Here is a 19,078-nt window from a genome sequence, read left to right as displayed (position 1 = left end):
AAAAAAAAAAGATTACAATTCAACAAACTCTGATAAACTGGCCAGGATATTTTTTTCTGGTCTGAATTTTAGTTACTTAGTGAATCTGTTTTTACACCAGCGAGTTTGCCTTCGTTACAAGAATAATCTCTGTCACAGTTTTTTATTTTTTATTTATTTATTTTGAGAAAGAGAGAGAGAATCCCAAGTAGGTTCTGTACTGTCAGTGCAGACCCTGACACAGGGCTCGATCTTTTGAACTGTGAGATCATGACCTGAGCTGAGATCAAGAGTCTGACGTTCAACTGATTGAGCCACACAGGTGACCTTCTGTCACAGTTTTTATATCATCAATCAAAAAAGTTAAAAAATAGGGGCGCCTGGGTGTTTCCATTGGCTAAGTGTTCCGCCTCGGCTCAGGTCATGATCTCATGGTTCATGAGTTTGAGCCCCATGTCGGGATCTGTGTTGACAGCTCAGAACCTGGAGCCTGCTTCGGATTCTGTGTCTCCCTCTCTCTCTGCTCCTCCCCCACTCATCCGCTGTTTCTCTCTCCCTCAAAAATAATAAAACATTAAACAAATTTTTTTTTAAGTTTTAAAAATATTAATTCAGGTACTCAGCCAAAATTATGGTTATTATTAATTGTTTATATAACAATGAACCATTGGATAATCATTACAATTAACTTTATTAATCTTACTAATAGAGACAATATTTATAAAGTGTCCTGTGCTGAAATTGAGGATTTACTAGAGTTTTCCAGTAACTTTACCATCCGTGATCCAATATTGCAAATGGTTTCCTTTATATAGGTTGCTACAATTCAACTAGGTATCATACATCTAATTCCCGTTAACGAAATTCACAGAACCAAAGCCTTCTAAAATGTTTTATAACCATAGTTCTTATTATGTAGCTTTATTTCACACTTTTCACAGTTTTGTTTAGAGTAATGGCATCATTGTAGAAGCCACATAACTCATTTAATAATCAAATATTATACCAATTAATTACCCCATCATGTAAGCAGAAAGTCCTGAAATTTCCTTTTGAAGATATAGTTTGACTTAACTATCACATACTTTACAAAATAACTTGTTCTTGGGGCGCCTGGGTGGCCCAGTTGGTTGAGCGTCTGGCTTCGGCTCAGGTCATGATCTCACAGTTTGTGAGTTCGAGCCCCGCGTCAGGCTCTGTGCTGACAGCTCAGAGTCTGGAGCCTGCTTCGGATTCTGTGTCCCCCTCTCTCTCCACCCCACCCCTGCTTGTGCTCTGTCTCTCTCTGTCTTTCAAAAATGAATAAACATTAAAAAAATTTAAAAAAAAACTTGTTCTTTCAAGATCAGAGTGGCAGGTGCCATTTTTGAACAACATCCATAATATAACACTCTAAATAAGGAAAAAGATCTGCTCAGTTTGACCACCCTCTGTATCCTTCTAGTTGCCCAGTTCTGTGGCTAAAGCAATTACACAAATCTAAAAACGGCAGATTTTCTGAAAGTGGACAAAACACAATCTCACGAATGTTAATCTCTTTGTCATTCGTCAAAAGTGCAAACTGGCACAAAATCCAGACATCTTTTTGTGTGTGAAAGCATTCCTAAGACAGGAAATTGGATCCCTAAATTGAGATTCTCATATGGAAAAAGCCTCTGGGGAATCTGATACATGACAAAGACAGGCTTCAGATAGATCTATGTAAACCTAACATTTCAATCTCTGATTAGAGATGAAGCCAGAGTGAAATCTTAAGTTTCCATTGAGCCCAAGGACTTTTTTTTTTTTTTTAATTTCCAAAAGGATAGAAAATACACCCAAACTCTTTAAAGTGGCCACTGGAGTTTATTTCTAGAACAGCTATATCAACTATCTTGGCTGATGGATTTCTCTATAGCCAAGATAATGAAGTTGGGAAGGAAAAAGCACAACCCATATAGTGTGTGTGTGTGCGTGTGTGTGTGTGTGTGTGTGTGTGTGTGTGTTATTCAATACCCACAAGGAAGGTCTTTATGAAAAAAGGGAGAGTACAGTAACTCCTTTGGGCTAATTTCCTGATCATAACATTTCCATCCACTTAAAGAGTATCCCAAAAGTCTTAGAACAGTTTTAAACTTTAATAACCACAAGGTCTAAATGCAGCAAGCTTGCAAAGAACATTCATCATTTGGAGGTTTGCTTGCCTACATTCCATACTTCCATAGTTTTGTGACTTTTTATAATACTTCTTAGGGTTTTTTTTCATTGTTGTTTAAGTAGCTGTGAAGATAGCAACAGCAACGGTCTTTAAGTTACTAGAGCTTAAAAGAGCACTAAGACTTTTGGACTATGCTTTATGATTCCCAGTCTGAGTCCTTGTCCTAATTCGTGTCACCTATGACTGACATTTAAACTCTGAAATGGATTAAACTGTTTTCTTAGGAGTTCTTTTCTTGCAATATCCTCAGAGCAAAGCTGGTTGAACACTTCTCTCAGTTTCTTACAGCTTTCTCACTTATACATCACTAGAGATGTGATTAGTTTTGTGAAAAGTGCAGAGGCATACATTTCTCAAACTCTTGTGTTGTAGCAATAAATCTCATCCCCTATGTATGACATCAGTACAACTGAAAATGATTTGGGGTAGTATTCTGCATATTTAAATGGTCAGATTTTAATAAATTTCCACACATTCATCCAGTTAAAAAAGCCTGTCTTGACTCCAGGTATTTTCTCCCCTTCACCCTGATCAGTGTTGTTTGGGTTTTTATCTGTGACTTCTTTTGTTTTTATAAGGGCTTCATATATTTCCTGGGCTCTGGCAATTTCTTTCTGTGCATCAAAATGGACTTTTTGCCTGCTCAAGAGAGGAACAATTAAATTAAAATCATTAATTCGCTTGTTCAGTTTCCTGATGTTTTCGTGAAACTGCTCACAAACTTGGTTCCACTGTTGCTGTTCAGTTGGTGTCATTGGATTCCCAAGTTTTTTCCTTGACACTAAAATTGCCTCTCTGAGTTGATCGATAGTATCCTTTATTTCCTTTTGCATGAGGATCCATTCTGGTTGGTATCCATTATCTATCAATATTCTGTTCAGGTTGTGAGTCATGGGATCAATATATGAACAGCCAGAAAATTTTTTTAGAGGCTTTCCCTTCCCACTGAGATTGTCAAAGTCTCCTTTTGCCATTGATTCCTGAATGAGATCCTCTACTAAACGCTCAATAGCCTGAGTTATCTTTTGTTCTTTACTCTGTCTTACATCTTTAACAATTACGCTATCAATGAAATACTGGCTTTGTAGTTTCTGCTTCTGATATTCCATCACTTGTTCAGTTGCACGGTCTGCTCTAAATTGCCTATATTGCTTCTCTCGTTGACTGGGACTTCCGAAACCAATACCTTCAAAACTTAAATAATGTCGGTGTTGGGGTGTTTTATATTTGAACTTTTCTTCCTCTTCCTCTGCTTCTTCAACTTTATTCTGTCCGGCATTTGCTTGTGCTACCACGTGGGAAAGCACCTTCCTATAAGCTTCTTCGATCTGTATGAATGTTGCTGAATCCGCTGTACTAGAACCACCGTCTGGGTGGTATTGCTTGGCAAGCTTATGAAAAGCTTCCCTGACATCATCCGCAGAGCATCCTTCATCCAGATTCAGCAGCCTGTAATAGTCTCTCATCTTCTTTTTGGATTTCTGAGTTGACATCATTCTGTTTCTAATGACACCAAGATATGGAGGCATTTTCATTCGATTCGGTACCATTGAAGCATTTATCAGATGAGATCTTAAGATGTGAGCCATTATTACACACACTGTGTTCATAATTGTACCCAGAGTTCCTCCTAGCAATGATCTACAAACAGACAACAAGGAGTGAAGAAAGTTGTATTATCAGCAAATCTCATATTTTCAGCAATCAGGAAGAAATTACAGGTACCATGAAGGGCAGTTCTTTCTAATGCTGCTGCCACATTCTTACACTTGCTAGGTTTCTCTTGCGTTAGCAGAGAAATGGAAGTTGAGGATGTTTAGCATTACCATATTGTGATATCATCTGGATTCTACTCACTAACTAATAGCAGAATTTCAGAGCTGGCAAGTTCTGAAGAGATCTAATCCAATCTCCTCATTTTATGGGAAAAGGTAGGCCCAGAAGGTTAAGCAACATAACCAAGTCACACAGCAAGGCGTAAGGAAAATGGGTAGGGTTAGGGCACAATAAGAGGCTTGCTTAATTCTCTGTATTCCTGGCAGATTATAAACTTCATCACCTCCACTATGTCTTTAGTGTATCGCTGTCTTCATCATCTCAAGGAGTCTTCTCAGAAGACGTACACACATGAAACAGCATGGCAAAGCATGTACCTCATCTGACACACAATTGAATAGAATCAAGCGTCCAAAAGCCTTTAAGCTCTATACCTTATCAGAAGGAGCTGTTTGCTACATGCTAGAAAACCAAGACGAAAGGTGGGCCCTCCTGACACGTTAGCTGCTATTTTTCACACGCATGGTCTAGCAGAAAAAAACTTATACCTAGACAAAAGCAATGAAATGCTGGAAGTGGTTGAATTGGAAGTGGGATATTGATGTACAAACGCTACAACTGAGCTTCTAGGGACCCCAATTTTCTGGACAGTTGGGGTCAACGGCTCGGAGAGTTGGTCGAGATGGTAGCGGCCGATCCAACCGTGGCCATTGCGGGGCAGTGGTCAGTCTTGACGCGGAACACGCCCCGCCCCCTACTCACCTTCACAGCGGCGGGGAAGGGGCTTAGCGGCTCCCGCCCCCATGCTGCGCCTCTGCGCATGCGTGCGCGGCCTGCCTTTCGTTCTCCTGGGGTTTCGCTGCGGCCCACGGGCGGCCCTGGACTAGACCATCTGCCGGCTTACACTGAGGGGACCACAGAGGGGACGGAGGGCAGAGTCGTACCTAATGGGGACAGAAGTCCTACTTTAACAGGGAACCCAGGAATCTCTCCTAAAATGAACTGAACCCTGTAGGACACAGGCAGGACGTTTCGGAAGGCTCCGCCCCGCCCCCGGGTGATCCGCTCCGCCTCCGCGCCCACCTCCAGCGGGAGGTGGTCCGGCCGACTGGGATTGTGGGAGGTGTAGTTCGTCGCGAAGTGCGGCGCGCTCTGTCCTCCGCCGCGCGGGGGCAGCGAAAATGTGGCGGTGGCCTGAACTGTGGAGAGCAGAGTGGTGAGTGGGGGTTGGGACACTTGAAGGCGCAGTGGTTCCGGGGCGACAGCCCTTGGTAGTTTGCGTTTGAGGAGGGAAGACGTAGTCGTTTCCCTGTTCAGGACCTGAACAGCCTCTTCTGGGTCTGCAGATGGGGCACCAGCGCCGAGTCGTGAATGTTGTACCCAGCCCAGAAAGATGTAGCTAACCCAGGCTGGAAACCTAGTCTTTGGGGCGACTGGGTGGCTCAGTCGATCAAGCCTAGGACTTTGGCTCAGGTCATGATCTCTCGGTTCGTGGGTTCGAGCCCTGCGGCGGACTCTGTGCTGACAGCTGGGAGCCTGGAGCCTGCTTGGAACATTGTGTCTCCCTCTCTCTCTGCCCCTCCCCCTTGTGCTTGCGCTCTCTCCCTCCCCCCCCCCTCAAAAATAAATAAACAACAACAACAGAAACCAAACCTAGTCGTTAATTCAGCAAGTCCCTCCTGAGGAGCTCGCTTAGCCAGGTATTGGTAGGTAGGGGATGAGGGGTGAGGACAGTCCAGGGCGAATTCAAAACAGGGGTCTCCTGGCTTTTAAGCTCATCCACTGTCACGAGGATTTCCTCCTCCCCCTCTTGAATGGGGAGGTAATTAAAAAAAAAAAACAAATAAATAGAAAAAAGGCAGAAAATTGGAGAGTCAGACCTGGATTGAAAATCCTTTTTCTTCCACTTGCTTTTCTCTGTGTCTGTTTACTAGTAAAATAAAGGTACCAATAAATGGTAAACGTATGTTTAGCACTTCCTTTTTTACACCTACTGTGCTAAGTGCTTTATGTATAGTCTCTCTCTCTTTTTTTCTTTAAAGTTCTTGTTTATTCATTTAAGTAGTCTCTGCACCCAAACATGGGGCTTGAACTCATGACCCAGAGAGTAAGAGTCACCTGCTGTACTGACTGACCCAACCAGGTGCCCCTATGTATGGTCTCTTTGAATCCTTACAGCAGCCCTGAGATAAGTGCAGCTGTTTTCCTCATTTTACATATGATGAAGTAATAATTGCATCAAACTCACTGAATGTTTGTGAGAATTACACAATGTATGCAAGTCACTTGGCACAATGCCTGGCAAATTAAGCAATGTATTTTATTACGACTATGTCTCCTAAAAGGAGCAGAAATAGGTACTAGCATCTGTAAGCTTTTGAATTATAGATAATATAATAATTTGCTACCTTTCATGTAGTTGCACTGAAAAATATTTAAATATTGTTGCAGAGGGATTTCCATATAAGCAAACAATGAACATAAAGAGTTCCTGGGGCATTGGGGCACCTGGGTGGCTCAGTCAGTTAAGCGTCCGACTTTGGCTTAGTTCATGATCCCACGGTTCGTGGGTTCGAGCCCCCCGTGTTAGACCCTGTGCTGACAGCTCAGAGCCTGGAGCCTGCTTCGGATTCTGTGTCTCCCTCTCTCTCTGCCCCTCTCCCGCTCATGATCTGTCTCTCAAAAATAAATAAACGTTAAAAAAATTTTTTTAAGAGTTCCTGGGGCGCCTGGGTGTCTCAGTGCATTAAGCGTCTGACTTAGGCTCAGGTCATGATCTCACTGTTTGTGAGTTCAAGACCCGCATCAGGCTCTGTGCTGACAGCTCAGAGCCTGGAGTCTCCTTCAGAATCTCTGTCTCCCTCTCTGCCCTTCCCTGCTTGCACTCTTGTCTTCTCTCTCTCTCTCTCTCTCTCTCTCTCTCTCTCTCAAAAATGAGTAAACATTAAAAAAAAATTTTTTTTTAAGTTCCTGTTTCTACAAGGGTTAACTTTCTGGCAACATCTTAAACAGCATAAAAGGGGAAAAAAGCATAAACACAGCTTTAAAAACTACTCGCATTTGTGGAGTACTTTGCATTTCTCAAAACACTTATCACAAGTCTCATTTTGATGTTTGCATTTTAGAAGTTACTGTACTTTAGCATCAAGTAGTTAAGTGCCTTTTGTAAGTTACCAGAACCTTAAGTCCATTTCTGTCTTTCAAGAGGGTCAGTTTCATAGTGTGATTCTGTGCTTGTAGAAGGTGAATTGGAGTTGACTGAGTTATCCATTAGGAACACTTTGCAGCTGCAAAATGCAAACTAGCTAACTGACCTGGGGAATTATTTTTCTCATGTATAAGAAATGTGGAGGTAGGCAGTTTTCTGGTATTGGTTCATCTACAAAGAGTTGCCACATTTGCTTTACCATTCTCTCTCTTTCTCCAAATATATACTTTTTTTCCTAAATCATTTGAAAGCATTTGAAAATTATATAATTCAATACTTGACCAAGTATTGAGCATTCATTTCCTCAAAACAACATTTCCTTACGTTACCATAGCACTGTTATCAATTTGGCAGATTAAATATAGATATGATATTTAATGAAGTTACTATTCCACTTTCAGCAATTGCCCTCATGATGTCCCTCAGAGCAACACATACACTTTGAAGTCAGCAGGTCAAATGAGTAATAAACCAGAGCTTTCTTGTTCAGTTTAGGTATGGGCAGAAAGAGTCAACCATTTGAAAATATGGTTCTTTTCCTGTTAAAAAGATGGCTCCCTACTCTGCAGTCAGTATTCCTAGCGATTATAAGGTGTGGTCAAAAGATCAAATTCAGAATCTGATCCAAACACACAAATTGACTAGCTTTTTTTTTCTTTTTAAGATTTTCTTTTATTTTACTTATTATTTTTTTTAGTGGGCTCCACCCCCAATATGGGGCTCAAACTCATGACTTCTGAGATCAAAAGTTGCATGCTCTACTGACTGAACCAGCTAGGTGCTGTTTAAAGATTTAATTTGTTAAAAATATTCTCTATACCCAATGTGGGGCTTGAACTCACAACCCTGAGATCAAGAGTCACATGCTCTTCTGAAAGGCTCCCTTGACTGGCATTTTTTTTTAAGTTTGTTTGAGAGAGAGAGAGAGAGAGAGAGAGAGAGCAGCATGAGTCGGGGGGGGGGGGGGGGCCGGGGAAGAGAGAGGGGGATAGAGAGAATCCCAAGCAGGCTCCATGCCATCAGCAGATGGAGCCTGACTCAGGGCTCGATCCCATGAACTGTGAGAGTTACCTTGCTTAATTAAACTATAGACTTATTTATTTATAATTTTTTAATGTTTATTTTTGACAGAGAGCAAGAGAACGTGCAAAGGAGGGGCAGAGAGGGGGGGACAGGGAATCTGAAGCAGGCTCTGCATTGACAGCCCCCCAGTGCACGGCTCAAACCCACGAACCATGAGGTCATGGTTCCATGAGGTCATGAGGTCATGACCTGAGCTGAAGTCGGATGTTCAACTGACTGAGCCATGCAGGCGCCCCTAAACTATAGACTTTTAAAAACACGTTCATTGTTAAAAACACATATAACGTTGTTAACCATTTTCAGGTTGTATCATGATTAAAATCAACATGCTTGAACCTCTATCATTCTCCACAAAATACAATTATTATCTCATGTTTGTCAGCTAGGATGTAGTATAATCTTACATAAAGACCGGTTTTATTTATTCATTTATGTAATTATTATCTTTTTTAATGATTACTTTTAACAGAGAGCACGTGAGAGTGGGGGAGTGGGAGAGAGAGAGGGAGTCAGAGAATCTGAAGCAGGTTCTGTGCTGCTGGCAAAGCCCGATGTGGGGCTTGAACCCATGAATTGTGAGATCATGACCTGAGCCGAAGTCAGATGCTCAACCGACTGAGCCACCCAGGCGCCCAAAGGACTGGTTTTAAATGAATGTATGTTGGATTCGATGTCCGTGCATTTCCTCGTTTAGAACATCTTTTTTAGAACATTCTTTCACAATATAGTTGAGCATTTTGAAAACAAATGTCCCCGGGCACCTGGGTGGCTCAGTCGGTGAAGCGTCCGACTTTGGCTCAGGTCATGATCTCCCGGTTTGTGGATTTGAGCCCCACGTCGGGCTCTGTGCTGACAGCTCAGAGCCTGGAGCCTGCTTCCGATTCTGTGTCTTCCTCTCTCTCTGCCCCTCCCCCACTCACGCTCCGTTTTCTCTGTCTCTCAAAAATAAATAAATGTTAAAAAAAAAAAATTACATATACAGAGGAGAGCAGACAGCAAGAATTTAGTTGGCACATCAAAACCTAATCATTAATTGTACTGCCAAGTGGGTAGAAAATAGAGTGATATTTTTCAAAGTTATTAAAAACCAAATTTCCTTACATTATAGTTATATTAAATATTCACTGAGCTCCTGTGGGAGGCGGGGCGCTACAACAGAGGCCTCTTCTCTCTGTTCTCTCAGATGGGTTTTTTTTTTCCTTCTCTTTTGTTTGCTGGTTCCATGAGAACTGCAAAGAGGTCGATGTCTTGCCAGTAAGTTGCCATAGTAACCAAAAATCACACTTCCCTCAAGATTGATTTATGGTTCAGTCTGCATCCTAAAACCTCAGGTCCAATGATGTTTGCGGATGGTAACGTCTGGAGCTACAGTTCGTAGAACCACCATGAAGATGCCTTCCTCTCCAGGTGCCATCATTTGTTTTTGTTTTTTTTTTTTAATTTAAGTAGGTTCTGCACTGAATGTGGGGCTTGAACTCATGACCCCAAGATTAAGAGCTGCATACTCTACCAACCGGGCCAGCCAGGCACCCTTCTGGGGTGCCATCTTAATTCACTTTTAAACTATTTGATTAAGAAAGAGTTTGATGTAGAGTGCCAGATTTTTTTTTTTTTTTAGTTTATTTATTTATTTTGAGAGAAGGTAAGCGTGCCTGTGTGCGTGCGCTCGTGGGGGAGGGCCAGAGAAAGAGGGAGAGAGAGAGAGAGAGAGAGAGAGAGAATCCCAATCCCAATCAGGCTCTGCATTGTCAGCACAGAGCCTGATGTGGGGCTCGAGCCCACAAACCATGAGATCATGACCTGAGCTGAAATCAAGAGTCAGATGCTTAATCGACTGAGCCACCAGGTGCCCCTAGAGTGTCAGCTTTTAAAGAAAGAAGGCAGTGGGGTAACTTATGTAATGTGACAACACTCTACAGTCTGGGAGGGGGATGCGGTGAGGGAAAGGTACTGTGGGAAAGAGAAGATTCACATTCTTTTGGGTATTTCCTCCTTTTTCCTCTTCCCAGCTAGGAAAACCACTTGTCAGGGTCTCCTGTGTGGGCCACATGCGGGGGCTGTGGCACTTTGCTCATGGTAAACTGCCCTCCACCACCCGGGATTTCGGATTTTCATTTTTGGTGTGGAATTCATGTGATGATTTCTTGTTACTTGAGCCTGAATTATCTGCATTTAGTGCGGATCTACAGCACTCTCTGTTCCTTGGAATTCTGAATATTGCACATACCTCCCGCTAACCACAGGCCAGGAGTGGGGAAAACAGATGCGCACCTGCTGTCTGGGAACCAGCGTTTGAATTGTTTCTAGCCCATCTTGCATTTACTCAGTGTGTTTCGTGAAATCACTGCTTTACAGCAGAGCTACCATGTGCTTTTCTCGCCCTTCGGAATTTGTTTCCAGCTTTATTGAGGTAGAATTGACAGAGAAAAGTTGTATATTTTTAAGGTGTACAATTTGATACTTTGATATAGGTATATATGGTGACATAATCACCACACTCAAGCCAATTAATCAAGCTAATTAACATATCCATCACCTCACAGAGTTACCTTCTTTTTTTTTGATGAAAACACTTGAGATCTACTCCCCTAGCAAATTTCAGGTATGCAATACAGAATTGTTCACTACAGTCAGTCTAGGTGTTTTGATAAGTTAAAAAGACCAGTATGTGGAGGGTTTGCCTCCTTTCACTGCTTACCAGTTGTCAAAGATTTGAGCAACAAAACTCTAATAAACACATTAAAACTGTCACACAACACTATTTGCTAGAGAATCATTCAAGATGCTTTATAGAAAGAATAGGTTTTAAAGCAAATCTGATTCCTAAACAGCTTTGTCATGGGATGTAAGGCTGCTTCCATTCAAAAAGCTCACTCTCTGGGATGTCCCTGAGTGACCTTTTCATCTTGGGGCTTGTCTGGAGGCATCTCAGGCTCTGGCGAGGTGATGCTGACTCATTTGGTCCGTGCTGTTCTCAGAAATGAGCATGTAAATCCAGTTCATTACCCAAACTCATTCGTGATTAAATAAATAACATTTCTTGTATTAAATGAAATTGAAGAATCATATAATTTCTGTTCCTTACTTGACAGCGAGGTTGTGGGGATATCCACAGTGAGTGAGTGGTTCTGTCCTTCTTCTTAGGAAATACATGTTGAAATATTTATGGATAAAGGGATATGATGTCTGCAAATTACTCTCCAATGATTTAGAAATAAACACATGTACAGAGCAAGGGAGAAAGAGAGCAAACAATAAGCCACATGGACTGAAATGTTCGTTGGAGAAAATGGGTAAGGTTTATTTGGAAGGTTTTTGTATTTTTGCAACTGTTCTATAAGTGTTAGTCATTTTTAATTCTTTTTTTTTATTTTTTTTTTAACGTTTATTTATTTTTGAGACAGAGAGAGACAGAGCATGAGCAGGGGAGGGTCAGAGAGAGAAGGAGACACAGAATCTGAAACGGGCTCCAGGCTCTGAGCTGTCAGCACAGAGCCCGACGCGGGGCTCGAACTCACGGACCGGGAGATCATGACCTGAGCTGAAGTCGGACGCTTAACCGACTGCGCCACCCAGGCGCCCCAGTCGTTTTTAATTCTTTAAAAAGAATGTATTTGTGGGGTGCCTGGGTGGCTCAGTCGGTTGAGTGTCTGACTCTTGATCTCGGCTCAGGTCATGATCTCATGGCCGTGGGATTGAACCCCGCCGTGGGGTCTGCGCTGACGGTGGGGAGCCTGCTTGGAATTCTCTCCCTCTCCCTCTGCCCCTCATTTGTGCGCATGCGCACATGCTTTTGGTCTCTCTCAAATAAATTAAAAAAAAAAGAAAGTAAGTGAGCAATCAGGTCATGGAAAGACGTGGAAGAACCTGAAATGCACATTGTTAAGTGACAAAAGCCAATCCGAAAAGGTTACATATTCTATGATTCCAACTATATAAACCTATAGAAATGGTTTTAACAGATCAGCGGATTAAAAAAAAAAACAGGCAAATGACTCGAATGGACATTTCTCCAAAGAAGGTGTACAAGTGGCCAGCAGGTCACTTGGATGCAGGGAAGCTCAACACCACTGATCGTTAGGGAAATGCAAATCAAAACCACAGTGAGACAGCAGAACGCATCCACGAGGGTGGCTGCTCTCAGACAAAACAAAACAGAAAATAACAAATGATGGTGAAGATGTGGAGAAACAGAAACCCTAGTGAAAACATAAAAAAAAGTGGAGGCATTTTTGATTGTCACAGCCGGGAATTGTTCCTGGCACCTAGTGGTTGGAGGCCGCGGATGCTACTCAACATTTCACAAGGCAAGGATTATCTGGCAAAGAACTCTCTGGCCCAGAATGTCGACAGTGCTATTTCAGGGGCCCTGCTGTGGACTATCCTTTCCCTGCTTTCTCCTTTCCACTAGTTTCTCCCCAGATCTATTACAGTTCAGACAAGGAAGAGCAGGATGTTGGAATAAAAGAGACCATGGGAATCTAATCTTAGCCTTCTGAAAGAGAAAACGGTGACATGCCCAAGGCCACATGGTCTGTGGCAGATTTTTCTGCCAGTCTAAATCTGCAGATGGTCTAAATCTGCAGATTCAATCTGCACAGTTAGTGCAGAACTTTTTCTGTAGCCCTCCCTATCCAGAGGGCAAACATGATTACATGCTACAAAAGGGAAAGAAAGTGCTAGAGTAGTTGCATGTTGGCTTGGCGTATAGCTTTCTAAAATAACAATCTCAGGGGCACCTGGGTGGCTCAGTCAGTTAAGTGTCCGACTCTCGGTTTCGGCTTACGTCATGATGTCGCGGTTTCGTGGGTTTGAGCCCCGAGTATGGACTCTGCTGGCAGCAGGGAGCCTGCTGGGGATTTTCTCTCTTTCCCTCTCTCTCTCTCTGCCCCTCCCCTGCTCATGCTGTCTCTGTGTCTCTCAAAATAAATAAAGTAAAAAAATAAAATAACAATCTTAGTTCCAGGAGGAATTTGTTTCAAAATGTAGTTAGTAGCGCCAGAACTCTGTTAAGTCATTATTAGATTTTCAGTTAAAATAGGGCCATTGGGGGGTGCCCTCTAATGCAATCTGATTGTTGTCCTTGTAAGAGGAGGAAATCTGGATACACAAAGGGACACCGGGAATGCATGTGTGCAAAGGAAAGACTATGTGAGGACACAATGAGAAGGCGGCCTCAGAAACCCTGATCTTGAACTTCCAGCCTCCAGAACCTCAAGAGAGTAAAGCCCCAGTCTGTGGCATTTTGTTACAGCAGCCTAAGCTGACTGACATACGGGCCTGTAGGATCCTCATACGTTGGTTCAGTGGACCCCAGGAATTTGTGTTCTCCAAACTGTTTCCTCCCAGATGGAAAACTCTAAAAGCAAGTAGAGGCTTAAGTGCCCTCAGTTCCCTGTTGCTGGATGCCCGTGTCCTGCAGGTTGAGCTTTGGGCCGCTGCGACCTCTTCCTTACCTCCTCCACCCAGGGCTATCATCCCACCTTGGATGTTGGCATTTTGGCGGGGCACACTTGGGCCCCCAGAGCCTCCTGTGCCAGGGAACAGATTTAAGGTGCTGGGCTCTCTGGCTTGCCGAAAGGTGCGTGATGGGGTGGTGGTAGCTATTTCTCTCTACTTGGCCTCTAAGAGAGAACAGCCAGAAGCTCGATCCCTGCTCCTGGAGACACCCTTCTCCTAGGCTGGAGGTGTCCCTCTCTCCTGGGCCCCCAACTGCACTGTTTGTTCATTTTCAGGCTCCTTTGCGGACCTCTCGCTTGATTGCTAAGGGTGCTAGGAGCTCTGTGAGTTCTGTGTTTTGATTCCCTAAATTGTCTACACACTCAGTTGCAGGCCTAAGCTTGGTCTCTAAGCTGATGACTAAGGTGTGAAGTCCCACCGGCCTCTGAAGGATAGTCCCTCATTTTGTAAAAGAAAGGCACACCTTGCCGGTGTCCTGAATCTTACTAGGGTGCTGTAAACACCCTCAGGGCACCAAAGGCACACTTGAAAAGGCTGATTTGAGGGAAAAAAAAGAAAAGGCCGGGGTGCCTGGGCGGCTCAGTTGGTTAAGCATCCGACTTCCGCTCAGGTCACAATCTCATGGCTTTGTGGGTTCAAGCCCCCCATCGGGCTCTGTGCTGACAGATTGAAGCCTGGATCCTGCTCCGAATTCTGTATCTCCCTCTCTCTCTCTCTGCCTCTCCCCCACTCATGCTCTGTCTCTCTCTCTCACTCTCTCAAAAATAAACATTAAAAAAAAATAAAGAAAAGGCTGATTTGCTGTGGATGGTAAGAAAGCAAAATAAATCCTTTATAAAACTAGAAGGTTTTCAATACTTGGCTTTCAGCAAAAGTGAAGGAGGACTTAATAGCTTTGTCACCTGAATATTTAATTTAAAATAATTTTTGGAGGGGCGCCAGGGTGGCTCAGTGGATTAAATGACTTTGGCTCAGGTCACAATCTCACGGTTCGTGAGTTAGAGCCCTGCGTCAGGCTCTGTGCTGACAGCTCAGGGCCTGGAGCCCGAAGCTTGCTTCAGATTCTGTGTCTCTCTGCCCTTCCCTGACTTGCGCTCTCTCTCTCTCTCTCTCTCTCTCTCTCTCTCTCTCTCCTTCAAAAATAAACAGTAAAAAAATTAAAAAATAAAATGATTTTAGTGATCTTGTTTTGTTTTTGCATCTAACTGAAGCAGTCAAGGGATTGAGTGATATTGCTATAACAAAACTAATTTTTCCTGTAAATGTTTGGAGTTTAGTAGTACAGAAAAATTTTAAATGCAGTCTGGGGGTGCCTGGGTGGCTTAGTCGGTTAAGCGTCTGACTCTGATTTTGGCTAAGGTCATGATCTCACAGTTAGTGGGATCAAACCCTGAGTCAGCTCTGGGCTGACAGCACGGAGCCCGCTTGGGATTCTCTCCCTCCCTCTCTCTCTGCCCCTCCCTTGCTATCGCGCATGTGCGCTCGCTCGCTCTCTCTCAAAATAAATAAACTTAAAGAAAATAAAATACAGTTAGACTCTGAGTGTCCACAAATACTTCAATTCATGAAACTTTTTAAAAACTTTTTTAAATGTTTAGTTTTGAGAGAGACAGAGAGAGGTGGGGGAAGGAGCAGAGAGACAGGGAGACAGACGATCCAAAGTGGAGCTCTTTGCTGAGAGCAGACAGCCCGATGCGGGGCTTCAGATCACAAACCAAGAGATCATGACCTGAGCCAAAGTTGGACGCTTAACTGACCGAGTCACCCAGGTGCCCAGTTCCTGAACCTTTTTTAAAAGAGGAAATCGATTGGGAATATTGAAATCTTCATGCCTTTATTGCAATGCTCAGAATACAGGTGGGGCTCAGGAGTTAGCATTTGTACTAAGTATACTCCCAAGAATTACCAGGTTAACAGATGGGGGATTGAGGATTAGGATTGTGGTTCAGATAGACAGTCTTTAATACGATATCTGTCACAAAGCATGGATGTCTTATCTGATTTCATTGAAGTGACTTCATATTTTGAATGGGAAGTATTTTAAATGTGTGATGTATTTTATAACATCAGATTAAATGTAATCTTGATGTATTTCCAAAACTGAATTAATAAGTTGTATCTTTGTTTTGAGAAACTGTTTTATGGGGATATAATTCATATGCCACACAATTCACCCATTTAAACTGTACATTTCAGTGGCTTAAGATATGCCCATGGAATCATGCAGCCATCTCCACAATCAATTCTAGAACATTCTCATTACCTAACAGAAACCTTGCACCCTTTAGACATCACCCTTAAAGTACATCTATCCCCACAGCCATGGGCAACTACTAATCTATTCTGTGTCTGTATGGATTTGCCTGTTCTGGACATTCCATGTCAATAGAATTACAAATGTAGTCTTATGTGACTGGATTCTTCATTTAGCATGCTTTAAAAAAATTTGTTAATGTTTATTTATTTTTGAGAGAGAGAGACAGAGTGCGAGCGGGGAAGGAGCAGAGAGAGAGGGAGACACAGAATCCAAAGCAGGCTCCAGGCTCTGAGCTGTCAGCACAGAGCCCGACGCGGGGCTCCAACCCACAAAGCGTGAGATCATGACCTGAGCTGGTCAGATGCTTAACTGACTCAGCCACCCAGATGCCCTCACTTAGCATATTTCAAGGTTCATCCATGTTGTAGTATGTATCTTCTTTGTTTCCTTTAATGACGGTAATACCCCATTGTATGGGTAGACCACATTTTCTTTATTGACTCACTAGCTGATGGGACATTCTGATTGTTCCTACTTATGAATTTAAAAATATTAACAGTTGGTTCCGGATAAAGGAAAATGGCCTTGTGTTGTAAATAAAGGCTGAAGTGGCTTGTGAAAGAATGGCTATCAGAGACTATCTCTTCAACCGTAGTGGAGGAGGCAAAATCTATGTATTACAGAGATCATTGGTAAAAAGCAGCTCAGGGAGATAAGCCAAGGGGAACCATTGGCGTTAACAGTAACATGAACTTAAAAATAACTGGGATTTTATTCCTCTTCCTGAAATACCTGCAGCCACATCTGTCACGTGAACTGAGGAGCTGGACCCTTGTTCCGTGGGGGCTGCTGTGCTTGGGAATCCCTTCGCCCTGTGCAGGGCGACCTCCACCCTGGGAGAGGGAGGCAGTTTCACACTTTCTGACAGCCCAAGGCCATATTCCAGTTCTCCGTGGCCCCTGGCTGTGAGAGCAGGGTGGGCCACCTAACTGTGGCCAGTTGGATGATCCTGCCTGGGACTTTAAGCCTGGATGAGTGACCCCCGAGGCACAGGCAGGCAGAGTGCATTTTGGTCGTAGGGGGCACAGCAGATGGGAGTGCCCACTGGAAGTGGGGCCTGGGGGAACCTGGTGGGACCATGGCAGCAGTGTCCTTGACAAAAATCCTCCTGGGGCAAGATTTTGGCTGTGGTTCTATCCCCTCAGCAGGAGCGAGAATAGGCAAGGGAACTGTGATTTAAAAAGAAAAAAAAAAAAAAAAAAAAAAAAAAAACCTACCAGCTGTACCAGTTACTAAACTTTATTGTGATTAAATACTGTTGTACTTGAGTTTGTATAGTAGTTAAAAAGTAAAAAATTAGAGACCATGAAATTTCTCTCAGAACTTGTAACACCCTTTAGAACACCCTTTGGCACACTTGTTTTGGAGTACACACTTAAATCCTTTGACTATTATGGATTCACAGTTGGGCACCGCCCATCCCCCTGATCTTGCTACCTGAACACAAGGTGTGACCGAGGGCTGATGTTTTATTCCTCTGTATACAAATAGAAAGAGACATCCATAATACAAATGTCCATATTTATTACAATAAAATATTGACCTGTTTTCACTTTTGCACTGAACTTTTCATAACTTAAATGACCTTTTCTCTACCATTATAAACTAATGGCTACTTATGTACTCATCATGTCCAAATAATACTCAGCTTATCCCAAATAAGACCATAGGACACCCTTTAAGCGGGCTCCCTTGTTCTTTCAGAATCCTCCTTATTTTCAAATACTTTCTGGTTTCTGGCAACCAGACACAATTTGATTGTTCTGCCAAAATAGGAAATCAATAACCTTACATGGAATTCACGCTCCTTTTAGTTGACATTAGTATCAGAGTAAGGGCTAAAAAATTTTATTTCTCAAGTCATAAGCTTACATTGATCTTTCCTTAACATTTTTTTTTTTTTTTTTAGCATTTATTTTTGAGAGTGAGCAAGCGCAAGCTGGGAAGGGGCAGAGAGAGGGAGACTGAGGATCTGAAGCAGGCTCCTTGCTGTCAGCACAGAGCCCAATGTGGGGCTCGATCCCACGAACTGTGAGATCATGACCTGAGACGAAACCAAGCGTCAGCTGCTCAATGGACTGAGCCACCCAGGTGCCCCTACATTGGTTTTTCTAGATTACATGCTGGTGCTATCAGCATGGTACTACTTTTATTAGTTTGTGATTTTATCCACCAATAACATTTTCTTCTGTATCTTTTAACTTTCTCTAAACTCCATAGGACAATGTTGGGCATATATGTCATAGGTACTTAATAATGTTGAGTGACCTCTCCAAAATAAACGCATCGTTTTTACAGCAAAGGGACCTGTGTGAAGTGAGGAGGCTGAACCTCCAGTTTCATGGCCGTTGCTGACTGCAGTCGGTAAGGGTGACATCATTGGCTGGCTGCCTGGGCCTGGGGAAACCTACTTGCACCAGAGGCAGTGATTAGCATCTGTTGGTGAAGGTGCCACTCCTCTTAACCCCCTACTCTTTCTTTTCGTAAGGCTAGGATTTACTTCTGTATAAAAGGACTCTTTAGCCGTTAGATGTTGAGATTAAACTCCAAGGGAAGATTTGAACATGGCCTCCAGGTATCCTTCCTGTAAGGTGCACTCTGGGCAGGCAGAGCTTAGGCCACATCACCTTGAAAGCTGCTCAGTAGTCCAAGGATGGCTGGCTACCTCTGGGCTGGGTGGCCAGTCCTTATTCATTCTGCTATGGGAGAAATGTGGTCCCAAGCTTGGTGTGATGTACATGTGCCTACTAGGTCAGCTCAGACTTCCCAGCTCTAGAATTGCATAGCCAGATGGGAAATGAATGGCCGGAGTGGGAAACACATGCAGTGCCTTTATACTCTTTATTAGTCCGGGTGGAGTGCCTTCCATCTGCCCTCACTGCTCCCAAATAGTACCTACAGTTCCAAAATTCTATGTCCCCATTCTCAATTTTGTGCTCGAGATGTATTTGCTGAAAGAACAGTAAATTACGACAGCTTCCATAACTGGGAGAAGTATAAAATGAATGCTGACCATGGAGTGCCTACTCTGGGCCAAGTGTTTTCAGCATTGCACGCG

General features: G+C 43.1%; 1 protein-coding gene and 1 long non-coding RNA gene across 2 annotated transcripts; one reads left to right on the top strand and one right to left on the bottom strand.

Annotated features, from left to right (window-relative positions):
• Nucleotides 1-1,273: 1,273 nt before the first annotated feature.
• On the bottom strand, nucleotides 1,274-4,985 carry DNAJC28 (DnaJ heat shock protein family (Hsp40) member C28). The gene is made up of 2 exons (XM_040484013.1): nucleotides 4,715-4,985; nucleotides 1,274-3,817 (listed from the first exon to the last, which is right to left on the bottom strand). Exon 2 carries the CDS (start codon nucleotides 3,784-3,786, stop codon nucleotides 2,626-2,628), a length of 1,161 nt encoding a protein of 386 aa, XP_040339947.1. The 5' UTR covers nucleotides 3,787-3,817; nucleotides 4,715-4,985; the 3' UTR covers nucleotides 1,274-2,625.
• A 17-nt stretch (nucleotides 4,986-5,002) lies between these two features.
• LOC121035989 (uncharacterized) lies at nucleotides 5,003-17,971 on the top strand. The gene is made up of 3 exons (XR_005793172.1): nucleotides 5,003-5,168; nucleotides 11,388-11,536; nucleotides 17,930-17,971. It is a non-coding gene; the product is annotated as an uncharacterized LOC121035989 (long non-coding RNA).
• The last annotated feature ends 1,107 nt before the right edge of the window (nucleotides 17,972-19,078 follow it).

The sequence above is a fragment of the Herpailurus yagouaroundi genome, unplaced genomic scaffold, assembly GCF_014898765.1.
Source record: "Herpailurus yagouaroundi ecotype Mexico unplaced genomic scaffold, PumYag 162, whole genome shotgun sequence".
NCBI lineage: Eukaryota > Metazoa > Chordata > Mammalia > Carnivora > Felidae > Herpailurus > Herpailurus yagouaroundi.
This window is presented reverse-complemented; position numbering and strand designations above follow the sequence as displayed.

Excerpts from the sequence above, each read along its gene's own strand:
- DNAJC28 (XM_040484013.1), bottom strand. The coding sequence starts at position 3,786 with ATGAACACAGTGTGTGTAATAATGGCTCACATCTTAAGATCTCATCTG.